This window comes from Coptis chinensis, chromosome 3 (genome assembly GCF_015680905.1).
Source record: "Coptis chinensis isolate HL-2020 chromosome 3, ASM1568090v1, whole genome shotgun sequence".
Lineage (NCBI taxonomy): Eukaryota > Viridiplantae > Streptophyta > Magnoliopsida > Ranunculales > Ranunculaceae > Coptis > Coptis chinensis.
The window spans coordinates 12,973,905-12,988,345 of NC_141458.1; the positions used below are offsets into that span (position 1 = coordinate 12,973,905).

General features: G+C 38.1%; 1 protein-coding gene across 1 annotated transcript; it reads right to left on the reverse strand.

Annotated features, from left to right (window-relative positions):
* Positions 1-6,015: 6,015 nt before the first annotated feature.
* On the reverse strand, positions 6,016-13,665 carry LOC147508027 (mitochondrial thiamine diphosphate carrier 2-like). Its single transcript, XM_086600649.1, has 8 exons — positions 13,477-13,665; positions 13,224-13,362; positions 12,409-12,525; positions 11,433-11,544; positions 10,415-10,542; positions 9,273-9,425; positions 7,315-7,464; positions 6,016-6,475 (listed from the first exon to the last, which is right to left on the reverse strand). Exons 2-8 carry the CDS (start codon positions 13,338-13,340, stop codon positions 6,257-6,259), a joined length of 996 nt encoding a protein of 331 aa, XP_086456775.1. The 5' UTR covers positions 13,341-13,362; positions 13,477-13,665; the 3' UTR covers positions 6,016-6,256.
* Between the last annotated feature and the right edge of the window lie 776 nt (positions 13,666-14,441).

Genomic DNA, 14,441 nt, shown 5'->3' on the forward strand with positions numbered 1-14,441 from the left:
GAGAGCGGATGCTTGCCGGGGGCAAGGCACACATATTCCAGGTTGTTATGACGGGCAAATACTAGTCAAAGACAAAGAAAATTCTTTTCCGAAGAGCCCAATAGAGAAAAAGTTGTAAGGACAAATCTAGCCTTCAATAAGTTTAAAACCAACCTTATTCCAAAATCACTGAAAAGAACCGGGATAGTAAAAGGTAAGTTTACTCTCGCACAACCTAAAATAACTTGACGATTCTTGGTCTCATAGAAACAAAGGTGAAAAATGATAAATTTGATTCCACGGTCAAGTCTCACGCCTTTTGGCCGGGAAGTAATCAACAACTGTGAGCATGACCCAAATGGCGGAATATGGGTTGCTTGGAATCCTTTTGAAGTTCAAGTTCAAAAACTTAAAGCAATTGACCAGTACATTCATGTCAAGGTAACTTTACATTCAAATGTTTCCTTTTAATTTACTATTATCTATGCAAGAAATTATAGTAATCCCAGGAAGGAGCTTTGGAATGACATTACTTGCCTAAACCCAAATGCACAATCTTGGTGCTTGATGGGTGACTTTAACAACGTCACGAAGTCTGAGGAGAGAATAAGGGGAGCCCTAGTAGATCCTCGCGAGACTGAGAATATCATTGACTTTTTTCAAGCAACTGGACTCTCTGATCTCAAGTTTGTTGGTCACTTTTACACTTGGTCAAAAAAGCAAGAAGGAGAGAACAGAATCATGACTAAGATTAACCGATGCATGGTAAACTCTTATTGGCTTGGTACTCATGCTGACACTGAAGCAGACTTCATCTCTCATACAACCTCTGATCACACTCTAGCCTTAGTCAGATTGCATAGCTTTGTGAAAAAGACCAAGTCCCTTTCATTTCTTTAATGGCTGGGTCTATCATCCTGAATTTATGGAGATTTTAAAGGAAACATGGGAAATAAGAGTTGATGCAAACCTAATGTACATTTTTCTTCAAAAGCTCAAAGCTAGTTCTTAAACTTAGGCTCAAAATTTGGACCAAGCTTCATTTCTCCCTTTTGCATGCCGAGTAGAAGCTACAAAGGAAGAGATCCACCGTGATACGAGGCTACTACTGCTTGAATCCACTAGATCACAATCTTGCAAGAAAGGAGAAAAAAAGTCATGGAACTCTATGGGGAACTTGCAAGAGCAGCAGAACCGAAATTAAACTAAAAGCATCACATGATTGGTTCATGCGAGGTGACAAGGGAACTTCTTACTTTCATAACTGCTTGAAAGAAAAGAAACACAAGAGAGCTATCCGTCCATAACCGATAAGGAAGGCAACATTGTCAACACCCACGCCAAATCATAAATGCTTTCACCGATTTCTACAAAGACATGATAGTCACCAATGCCAAAGATAGATGTACACCTCGACTTCTTCCACAATCTTTACCAAGGATTCACTCATCAATGATCACATCCTAGATGTAGACATCGCCCTGAAGAAATCAAGCAAGCACTATTCTCGATGGATGACACTAAGGCTCCGGGCCTAATGGCTTCAATTCCTTCTTCTACAAATTTTGCTTGAGTATTGTTGGGCATGACTTCACAAATACGATAATAAATGTCTTCAATGTAGGGAAGATGCCAAGAGGAGTAAACTCAACACTCCTATGTCTCATTCCAAAGCAAGCAATTACCACCTCTGTGACACATTTCAGGACTCCATAAAGCATGTTGCACTATTCTTTATAGATGCATCACAAAAGTCATTACCAATAGACTGAAGCCTGTCATCTCTGATCTAGTCTCTTCCAATCAAACTGCCTTTATCCCTGGAAGGAGTATTCAGGACAACTTATTACTCTCTCATGAGCTTATCAGAAGCTATGAAAGGAAAAGGCTGTCACCTAGATGCACCATCAAGCTTGACATTCAAAAAGCTTTTGACATGTTGAATTGGGATACTATACATCACATGCTGGTAAAACTTAACTTTCCTCCAAGAATGATAAGTTGGATAGAGCTATACATCATGAACCCCCACTTCTCTCTTCTCATAAATGACTCTGTTGAAGGTTTCTTTCAAGGAAAGCGGGGTTTAAGGCAGGGGGGATCCACTCTCACCTTACTTGTTTGTAATTGTCATGGAGATCTTGGGTTGTCTACTCACTCAAGGCATAATTCTGAACTCCTTTAAGTTGCATCCTAAGTGTAAAAGGATCAAGCTAACTCACTTACGTTTTGCTGATGATGTCATGATTTTTTTGCAAAGGAGACTCTCAATCAGTCATTGCTATCAGGGACATTTTGGAAATCTTTTGCAGCAACTAGCCACAGGCCTATCTATGAACACTTCAAAAACTACAATTCTAGTTGGAGGACTAAATGATGAAGAGGCCTCAAGTCTTGCAAATCTTCTAATTAACAATTCAAGTGATTAAACCTCCCATCACTTATCTTGGAATCCCATTGGTATCATCTCACTTGAGCATTATTAAGGACTGTCAGCCTTTGATTAAAAAGGTCACATCTAGAATAACAGACTAGAAAGCGAGGCTACTCTCTCATGCAGGTAGAGTTGAGCTCATAAGGTCTGTCCTCACCTCGTTTCATGTCTACTGGTCCAAAACTTTCATCATGCCTCAGGCAGTTCTTAACCAGATTACTAGCATATGTGCTAAATTCCTATGGAGTGGACCCTCAATGACAAGGAAAATGCATCAAGTAAGCTAGCACACTATATGTCTGGCAAAGGAGGAAAGAGGCCTTAATATCATGGTCCTACACAAATGGAATAAATCTGCAAATTGTGGACTAGTCAATAGAATTGCATCAAAGCAAGAATCTGTGTGGGTTCAATGGACCTATGAACAACACATCAAGAAGAAGCACTTTTGGACAATGCCAATTCCACAAGATTGTTCATGGGCATGGAGGCATATACTGCATACAAGAAAACTAGCTGGAAACTTCATCTAAACTAGGATAGCAGATGGTACCACTACATACCTTTGGCATGACTTGTGGTATACAAGTGAACCTCTCCTCCGGAACCAGCAAGCCCTCACAGCATGGGGAACTCTATTTCCTCTTGATACTAAAGTGCAAGCTCTAATCTCTAATGGCGTCTGGAACTCCTCTGTTAATCTCATACAAGACCTAGAGCTGTGAACTAAGATTCTCTCCATTGACATTAACACGGCAATGCAACAGGATCTTGTAGTCTGGACCCCCTCTCACACAGGTGCTTTCACTACAAAATCGGCATATGAAGTAATCAAGAAGAGAGCCATACAGGTAAGATGGAAACTCGTGCATCCAAGAAACTCCTTCTGTTCATGGTCCCTCTTCTCGGGCTCAATCCAAACTCAGGACAAACTAATGCATAAGAAAGTGCTCACTTTTTCACAATGCATATTCTGTGCAAACAGCAAGGAAAACTCCAAGCACCTCTTCTTTGAATGCCCATATTCAAAACAAGTCTGGAATGATGTTAAAAACTTCATGGGGTTGTTAACAGATGCAAGGAACGCGAATAGATAATGGTCCAGTATCTTCAGGGCAGTTCACGCAAACTGCACAAAAGCTGAAATTATGAAGGCCTTTATCTGTGCAACAGTAGGTGGAATCTGGGCCGAGCGAAATTCCAGAAGATTTGAACATCTTCAGACACAAGCTCATGAAGTTGCTCTAAATGTCATTAGAGCTACCAGTCATGTATTTTGCAATTTGAACTCAAAGGAAGTGGCCGATATCAAATAAGAAACTCGAGAATTCTTGCAAAGAATTGGAGTGACAGCAAGTATGAAAGGGAGAACCCTCACCAACTGCACCTGGATGAAACCTGATGGAGATGTTCTAAAGCTAAACTCGGATGGGTCAGTAACAAATGACAATACTGGATTTGGAGGAACGCTATGAGATAGTAATGGAGAAGTAAGAATGGCATATACAGGAAGCAATGGGCCTCGCTCAGTCCTGTTTCAAGAGCTTCAAGGTATAAAATATGGACTCCTTGGGAGTCTACATCTCTCCATTACCAAGATCATGGTAGCATCCGATTCACTCAATGCCATCCAGATATTGAACCAGGCAGTACAACCACCTTGGAACTGTCTCAACATTACTATGGAGATAAGGGAGCTAAAGACAAAGTTTCGGCTGATAACTTTCCACCATGTCTATCGTGAGACAAACAGGGCAGCAGATCACCTAGCCTCACTATGACACTCCCTCCCTAGCACTGCACCAAAAAGATACATGTATTTTTTTCCACCCTTTGATGACTGCCTGTCCAAGATTATAGAAGAGGACAAAAATGGAAAAATGTACTCAAGGTTATGTTAGGGTCTGCCATAACCCACATTTTTTTTTTTTTTTTTTTTTAAATCCTAAAAAAACAGCCGCCCCTCAACTAAAATGACCAAACTTATTTGGTAATAGGTAAGCACAAACAATATGCATATACCAAAACGACATAAAGGTAAAATCATAAATAAATAATTATTTAACTATTTCAAATCCGGGATATTTAATGTATGTGCCGTTTTGGGTTATTTGCATTTGAAAAGTGTTTTTTTTTAGTGATTTTGAAACCGGGTGTAGTGTTCTTAACCCAAAATTGGTTTTTTTTTTTTTTTTAATTTCTTGTTTTATTTTATTTTTTGTAAGAGCATTCCCAATCCCAATGCAAGTCATTTTTTTTCACCTCCACGTAGGACTATTTCCTTCTTTGCTACCTTTGTGATGAAAAACAAGAAAATGTTGCCCAATGCAGAGGTGACTTTAAACCTCAGACGGAATGTTTGATTCCATCTGAATGTAAAAAAACAAAAAAAAACGGCCAGTAAGAATGAAACATCACGCCCTAAAAAAAAAAAAAACGCGGGGACCGGGATGAAAACATTCGTCAAAAAAAAAAACACGAGAAGAATAAAAGTTTCATCAAACCGACAACTCAATGACAATCTCGGTAGTAACTACTACCCTCGTTGTGACTTAGTTACAAGTCACCGTCATTGTCACCCTTGCATTGGACAAGTGTTTTCTTGTCCACAAAGGTAAAAACTCTCAATTTTCCCTCATAGTGACTTGACTTGCATTGGGAATGCTATAATTAAAATTTATTGATTAGGATAAGAAAGAGAAAAAAGAGTACAAATGTGAGTGAGGAATCAGAGGATCTCACTAGTGGTGTGCCCCGAGGTATATAGTGAAAGACCACTACATCAAACCCCGTTCTAAAGACCTCCTTTTAAAGTTTAAACACTTAGGCCCCCATGGTAACCCAAATACAAGCTCCCAATTGACTACCCATACGCTAGCAAATGTTAGATCAGGGGGGATAAATACAGTTAGTCTACATGATCTTTTTCATGCCCCCTCCGTAATAGACTAGTCAGTGTCCAAATCAATCCCCACATTATGCTCAATCCCACACTTCTTGCTGTTATTTCCATGTATTTCCCTCAAAAAAATGTCTAAGACCTAATCTTCCCATTTCCGATGATATCCCCAAAGCCCCTGCTAGTGGCACAACCATGTACTTGATCAAATCACGATTGTCGTCAGTATTTTGACAAATTCTCCTAGCAATATCGCTCACATTACCTTCGTTAAGATTTTCATTTTGCGTCTTTTGAAATTTCTTGTTAGAACAAGGACACCATTTTTCTACTAGATACTAGAAAACCCACCACCCAAACTTCACAAAATCGGAACCTCAGGCTATCAAAAACAACCTCTGGTTTACTGCAGAAAAAACCCAACCTGAAGAATCAGAAACTAAGGAGAGAATGAGACACATTAGGCGTTTCAAGTTTCAAGTTTCAAGTTTCAAGTTTCAAGCTAAGTCATTGCATCCTTCACTGTGAGAGAGATGCGCACATCTATTAGCAAATCATAAAAATTTACAAGCCATACATGGCGGCTGATTTCACACCAAAATAGTCAGAGTCAATTGGAACCTGGTACATTATAAAGAATCATGTAAACACACGTTTCAGGTAGAAAAGAAAAAAATTATTTTTCCCGATGTAACAGTAAAGAGATTTAAAATTGGAACCTGATATACATTATAAAGAATCATGTAAACACACATTTCAGGTAGAAAAGAAAAAAATTACTTTTCCCGTATACATACTTCCTCGGATTTCTATGTAACAGTAAAGAGATTTAAAACTGGCAATTGTGATCAGACTATATCAAACCAAAAATAATGAACATGCTTTTGATAGACTCTGAACGTACAACAAAAAGAATAAGGATGTGTAACTCTGTCATGTCAACTTCAAGTCAATATGGATTCCAACCAGTCTGATGTGAATTCATATGCTACAAATGTCACTGCACCAGCAGGTGCAGCTTTGATAATTGAAGGGACAATGCCCTTGTAAAGGCCAGCCCAACCCTCAGCCTGCAAGATTCTACGTAAAGCATCGTGCATGCCTCTGTACGCACGGTGCTCCACTCGAGCACCGTACTTTGGGTGTCTCTGTAGACCTTCAATCTGCAGCCACAAGGAGAGCGAGATAACTTAAAAACATACTCTCCCCGCAGAAGAGTGCAAAAGAACAATAGATTAGTAATTATCCATCCAAAAGAAGAACTCATGTTAGTTTTAAAGCACAGACACATGCTCCATAGAGCAAAATGTAGGGCAACCACGAGAATAACTGTTCATATATGAATGAGTGGGGGTAGAAAAATGAATGAGTGGCAATGAATCGAATAAGAATGCGTACATCCAGAGAAGTTCATGGGTAGTCCCTTCTAAGTATACATACTAATTCATAGTTCCTTGAGAAAGTTTAGCCATGTGCAGCGTACAGCCGTAAACAACTAACAATCCTAATCCGATCGGTAAGGTTGCAGATTCCAAAGAGCAGGATGGTTTTCCTTTTTTGGGACCTATGCAACAGTCAAAAACATTTCAATAAAGCATCCAACACAATGAAATGCCAAAAGTTGAGGCATATAACATTTAATATGCCAGTGTGTCGGTATACGGATTTCTTTTTAAATATGGAGTTTCAATGTTATCGCCAAGAACAAAACTCTGCACTTAATTGTTGAACCACACACACACAGACACACAAAAGATAGGGTCCTCGTAATGGTGTATTGACCATGTTAGCAAGCACATCAGCTCACCAGTATTCGATTAAATACAGATCGTGGAAAATCAAACACGTGTTCATGATTAGCAGTTTACCACACAACAAAACATGACATGAAATATCACAAGGATAAAATTTTCAATGTTGTTTCTTGGGGCTGTAGAATACTATTAGTGGGGTATTAATTGGCCAATATTCACTACGCATATGTTGGAGAATGGAGATTTACCTGGAACCTCTTCTTGACTACATCGAGTGGATGACATACAGCTTTTGCGCATGTTCCAGCAGCTAAGCCACATAGGAAGAGCTGGAAACTCGAGAGACTATCATCTGACTGATCTGTACTAAGATTAGAATGTCTGAACTTGTTCCATCCCTACAAGTAACATATATAGTGCTATCAGGGATTATTCATTCAGTAATGCATTATATCTTGGCAATATGTTGAAACATGCACCGTTTCTTAAAGAAGAATTTAAGTACGCGGGTATTAGGCACCAAAAACATATCCTATTAAGTGCAAAAGGAGAATGTCTAAGTGTGAATGTCCTGCCCCAAAACAACAGACGGATTATACATAAGCGAAACTTTTGGATCATGAAAAAACTACATGGTCGCCATGTATCCTAAGTTTTTTTGTTGTACCATGTGCCATTATCTGTTCTGTTGTATTCCAGTTCAACTAGTTCAAAAGAATACCACAATATTGAATTTATCAAAAGAATACCACACTATATTGAATTTATTAGAAAGTGACAGTGAAGTGATAAATATTGAGAGCAAAACAGTATCATCTTTTTTATCTTTCCCTTTGGGCTTTCCGTATGGATTCATTGGTCCTATCCTATGTACTTATATAAAGAGAGGTGTGGGCGCAAGCCCTACACAAATAAGGAGGAAAATACATCATACCAAAAATGCAGATGGCACCACATCAGCTTGAAGAACAATGAAATTAATAATACATAGAGCCTAAAATAGTTGAATATATTTTAAGTCATCTTGAGGGACATTCTTGAACTAACTTCTACATAGGCACTGTAGGGGATTTTCCGAGTATCCCCTGATCCTCCTTGTGCCTTGTGATTCAGAATTTTTTTCTTGATAGAGAAGGGATGCGATGATTTAGTGTTCAGGGTTGAATCGTCTGGCGGCTACCTACGTATCTTCTTGTTTATTTAGAATAATGAAACCCTATTTTGCGTAGTTCCTAAGAGCGAATTCCTATTGTTTATATAGGAAGAGCCTTGAGAGTCCTAGGATTAGGGTTAACCTCACCGCTTGTGAGTTCCCTTCCATCTTTGGACTCTGCCTTCCTATTAGGAATCCTCTCCTTATAGAAGTCTGAATCTAGATCATATCTTATTAGAGGTAGGTTTTCTTATTGGTCATAATATCCCATCGTATATGGGAAGATTAGATCTAAAAGGTAATTCTTAAAGATATGTCATTCTGATTCTGATTAGATCTTTATCAGTTCCTAACGACTTGGAGAACTGGTATATTCAGAAGCGGTCGTCACGTGACCATCACATGCTTACAACACACTCATGATAAACACGAGATAACTTAATCCCAGAACTAATCCGATGGTTCTCGTCTTATTCCAGGTATCCATAGTTCTAGGTCATTTCCCATCCATGTGTCATCTAATCAATGACAGGAAATCCCCCTTACAAGCACCATGAACAAATTGCTTCTAAAAGGCACAAAAGAATAATGGGTGGCAAACCTTAGTGCTGAGGTACATATATGCTGGACATAACTTTGTGGAGCATGCAGTACTTAACCATGCCTCCTCAAATTATTTTGTTTCATGACCAATGAATGTGAACTTGAGTCTACATTAATACTCGGTGAATGTTATCAAATAATAATTGACTGGACTAAATGTTTAAACAGGACGTTTGACAATTAGCCGTACATTAAATTCTAATGTATGAGTAGCTCAACCTGTAATATGCTATATCAATGGATGCCCATGCTTATGGATCTAGACAAGGGTGCCTCAGATAGCTTTAATTAAGTTGGGTTAAATGCTTCAAGAAATATAAAGTTGGTTAAGCTGCCACCGCCAAAAAAGATGAACTATTCATGAGGTAGTAGCACTTCTTACCAATTGTACTAAAATTGATTAAAAAAATCGGTACATAATAATAGTATAATACAACGATAGAACATTACCATGGTCCAACGCTTGAATGTGTCATAGGTCCCAAACTGCAAACCAGCATATGGAATTATCTCAACCAGTGTGGCGTCAATCCAGCGTATAATCCTGGAATGCCACGTGCTTTTGACTATATCAAGAAATGCAGCCCTCATTGTAGAATACACCTGTGAATAATTAAGACACTAATTATTGTCCTCACAGTCATAATGAAGCAATTGTATACAGATGGTAACTTGTGAGTTGTATAATGGTGATAACACATATCAGAGCAGACCAAACTAATGAAAATTTGTTAATTCATATATCATAACAATAGATGCCACACGCATACATGACCGGGGAACTTAAGCTAAGCCCTTGTCAGCCAACAACAACATCTGATTGAACAAAAGTCTATCGAAGTCCGAAGCATGTCATATAAGCCACTACATTGCATATCACAATATTTTATCGCCATATAGTTGCTGTATAATAATTCTAGTATCTTTGCAAAGCCTCCAAAGATTTGTAAATCCCTTTCCCAACACCACAACCATATGGCAAGGGATGAGACCCTCTAACCCACCCCATATGGCTAGCCAAACCTAAAACTAAGTCAAATAACTACATTCTGTACTTCTGCTCTCTTTTTCTTCATTGGTAACTAACTATCTTCCGCTACAGGCTCTCTGTCTCCCTCTCCAACCTCGATAACCACTTACCCAATATCGTAAGATTAAACTCATGCATGTTCCCTCAACCAAGACCACCTACTTGTTTACACAAGCACATCCTCTTCCAACTCTTCAAAAGGTAAATATGTCTCTCTTTAGTGTCATCTCCTATGAGAAGAGGCCTAATATGGCAATCCACATTGTGAACTAATCTTATTAAAAGTTTGGAAGCCATACTTTCCATCAACTTCAATATCAGTTATCAGGTTATCTCGGGCCACATATTTATTATTTCTCTTTATCGATAACCACAGATTATTTATGATCTAGCAAGAGTATATTCTAGGTGTTTGTGGTATATACAATAATAATAATAAACATCACTTATCCAAAAAAAAAACATCAAATGTTTCTTACTTCCTATTTTTTAATCACAACAATAAATACGGAAAGTTATGGGAGGAGTATATGATGTCACTTTATGCATTTGAAAAGAATACCTTGGGCTCACCCTGTGATGCTAATAAGGTTCGCAGGAGATCAAATGGATATGATCCAACAGTTGCTGCACATCCAGCTAATGCTCCACTTAAGTAAGATAGATACGGACTTAAGTGAATATGATCCTCTGCATCATAATAACAGCATAGTTAGGCCGTGATAGATTGAGATGAATTGCAATGCAAAATTCTGAACTCCCTAATTAAACTCATCAAGCCCTGCCTAACAATCTCTGAGTATCTTTTGAGGGGGTGTCTTTGCCTAGGGAGAAGGTGGTGTTGACCATCAAGGCTCTACTTTGCTTCACAAGATTTATGATGAGTTCGGACGATACCTTTTGAGAGTTATGTCTGTAGATGGGAGTCCATTATGCTATGAGGACTCCCATAGAGGTTTTTCATTTTGTTTCTTTTTCTCTGGTTTCTTTCCCCTTTGGTTCTTTTCACCATTCTTGTTTGTATGCATAAAGATATCTCATCCTTTTTTATTTTAATTTTAATATATACACCTTTACCGAGTAAAAAAACAATCTCTGAGTATCTAGTTCTTTCTGTAACAAATAGGGAGGTTATACGCAGTGGTGATCTATCCCCACGTACCCAGAGATCACCTTCCTCAATGACTCGATCTTTCTTTCATCAAGGAAGTAAAAGTCATTGCATATGTATTGGCATATTAAGCACGGTCCTAGACAAGATTCCTAGAGTCACATAAAACTCCAACAGTTCAACATTCACCAAAGTAATCGTATGCGGCCCTATAAACCTCCACCCTTCTTCTGCTTCCTTCATTTTCTCCTCCTTGGCACAGCCTTCGTCTTGGCCCTGCAGCGTTCGCCGCCTCTGCCAACCTCCTCCTTAACACAACCTTCTTCTTTGCCCTTCACCATATGCAGCCGCCAATCCACTCCTCCTTCACGCAGCCTTTCTTCTCCCTTCACTGTTCGCCGCCTCCAGAAGAAATCAGTCCTCACTGCCTCTCTGTATACTAGTATTTCATGTTAAAAAGGGAGCATACCTGACTTGGATGAACCTGATGCAAAGGCTTTCAGTTTGTGCAGCACAGAAAATTGTATGGCACCATAAGGCATGACCATGAGAAGTGCTGGAACATTGCCTCGCCAAAAACCCTGTAAGAAGGAACTTTATTAAAAATAGAAGAAAATAAATTATGTCTGGGAGAGAGAGGATCTTCTACAGACATGATATTTTTTTGATTACTGAATAAAAATTATATTATTAAAGGAAGAACATCCCGTACAAGAAAGTGTGAGATTCTAGCAAAGAACAACTCCAGTAAAATACTATACAACATTTAAATCCCCTAAAGTTTGATAACCAAATATAATGAGTTGTGATCACATTATACAAATCCTCAAAATAGTATATTATGTCTCTCAAACCAAACACACAAACAAATGTATCTCTAATGGCATTCCGCATTAACGTTTTCCAACCAATGAGAGTGTCTCTGGAACCCCACCCCACTTCCCTTAGATGTGGGCAATCCGAAAAAGAACACACACCAACAAGAAAAGTGAGCAATACAAAACAGCACAACACATAGATGTACGTGGAAACTGTAGCAGGTAGGGAAATCACACCAGATCCACCATGCTCAAAGGCAGATACGAAACACAGAAACTATCACCCTCATATAAAAGAAGAGAACTATAAACATGGCCACTTATTGAGGGGAAGATGTAATAGATACAAAAAACTTATAAGCCTGCTTACATATAAAACACGTTAGCTGATTATCACTCAATAATGGCAGCAATCATGTTCTACTATTAAAAATTTGCAAAAAGTTATATTTTTTGTAGAAGTACAGGTCATAAAATGGCATGCTCTATAAAAGTAGCAAATAGATACTAGAAGAAAAAAAGAGCCTAGTGTAGATGAAACAAAGCAAAAAAAATCGCTAACATACATAGAACAATATGTTGAGGCAGAACAAATCACTTATATTTATAGAACAACATATTCAATACCTTTAAACCTTCCTCCCGGAAAATGTCTTTAGTTGCTTGCCCCATCCCAGTATACTTTGATGGTCCATATACATCTTTACGAAGTAAATGCCATGAAGAAGTGGGCTCTAGTTGAACCTGTTACAATAAATGCAAAACTAAGACTATGCAATGCCTATTGAGGATAGAACTTTAAACGTCCACATAACTCATAGAATAATGAGATGAAATAACTATCATCAAAGTAACCAAAGTAACTAGACTATTATTAACCAAATGAATGGCCCTTTCTCTTTTAATCTGTAAATCATAATGTCTATGCTTATATCTCTTCTGTTGGAGGAATTAGCAATGGACATGCTGATCCACAATTTGGTATGGAACCGTCACTCCCATCTTGGAGTTATCTGTAATAGAATCAGGTCCTTCCTGATACTGTAATTTTCATTTGATCGGTTCTGTTCACGTGTTGATGTAACATTGATCAATTTACAAACAAAATAAATGTGTCAGCTTCCGTGGTCCAATGCTGACAAAAGGGCAGTAACAGCTGAACCACCTATTCCTAATATATATAAACATTACTGCAAATGATACTCATACACTAAAAGCAACTATACCTCAGTGAAAATACATACGGTCATAGTCTGAAAGAGTAAAAGAAGTCTCCTTAAAACTAGTACCCAGCAAACATTAGACAATTAAATCTCAATATATCAACTCATAAACGACCTCATACTCTCAACATAAATCCCATTTCTAAGTTAATACCAAAGTTCAATGGTATTACAACATGACATGCAAACAAACATCAAATACAATAATCCAGAACTGACCTGAAATCTAATCTTGATAACATCAAGTGGGGACGTAACAGTACGAGAAATCCCACAAGCGATAGCGCCAGCAGCAGCGTCCATAAACGCGCGTTTTAGCTGCCCCGGCTCTTCCATCACCTCAAATTAATCTAACAGCCTTATTACCCAAATATAAGACAGACACACAACACCACAAATCAGTATAAAATACTACTAAAACATATAATCATGTTATAACAAACCATAAAATCTGGTAAAAATAAAATGTTACCTGACATGAAGGAAGAATGAAAGAAATAGAAAAGCCGCCATGGGTTGGTGAGAGATATTTTTTGGCGGCTATTGAGAAGTGGTCAAAGAATGAAGGGTGTTGGGTAAGGTGGGGAAGTGAGTGCGGGTAATGGAGTTAAAAATAAAAGAATGGCCTTTTTTTTTTTTTTTGTCAATGGAATTCAAGACTACTTTTTTTTTAGGGAGTGGAGAGACCTCAAAAAGACATGGTCGGAGAAAGTTTTCAATATATCGGGAAATGTATGCGATATATATGTGTATATCGAAAGTCTCGATGAATATTGTTTGTCTTTTATCGAGACATCGTCGGTAATGTTATGTGGAAAACTGGAAAATAATAAGACCATCGTATCAGTGTTTTTTTTTTGTGGGTTTCTATTTCAGACGGGAATAGTTGTTCCGTTTCAATTTAAATATATTTGTTGGGCCAAAAAAATCCAGCTCGCCTTTTAATTTGTTTATTTTAAAATTTGAAAAAGTTATGGACAGCAAAACTTGACCGGTTTCAATTTTTTGGGCCCCACATCCAAAATCGAGTTGTTTTAATTTTTAAATTACAACAAGAAAAAATATTCTGGACGACAAACTTGTCATGTCCCACATTGGGATGGGACAATTTGTCCCGTGCGGCTCATTTATATTTTTCTCACGAATTTGGTTTGGAATTTGACAATTGTTAGAATACAAATGGTGTTTTGGCAGCGCGTTGGGGGTCGAAATTGTCAAAATTATTTTCATCGTCATGATTAGAAAATGGGATATAACAACGCGTTGATGATGCTCTAAAGAACTCTTCACCTTTCTACGTTAAATTAACCTAAACAAAAAATAGTAAAGATAAACAAGCAGATAGTAAGGAAAGTTAAAAGCATGAGCATGTCTAATGGGCAATGCTATATGGACTGCTAACAAACACCAAATAACATTTCCAATGGGATTTGTTAG

Coding starts and splice junctions, on each gene's coding strand:
- LOC147508027 (XM_086600649.1), bottom strand. CDS start 13,340: ATGGAAGAGCCGGGGCAGCTAAAACGCGCGTTTATGGACGCTGCTGCT. Junction 12,526..13,223: donor TTATCAAGATTAGATTTCAG/GTCAGTTCTGGA, acceptor TTATTGTAACAG/GTTCAACTAGAGCCCACTTC. Junction 11,545..12,408: donor TCCGGGAGGAAGGTTTAAAG/GTATTGAATATG, acceptor TCCTTCTTACAG/GGTTTTTGGCGAGGCAATGT.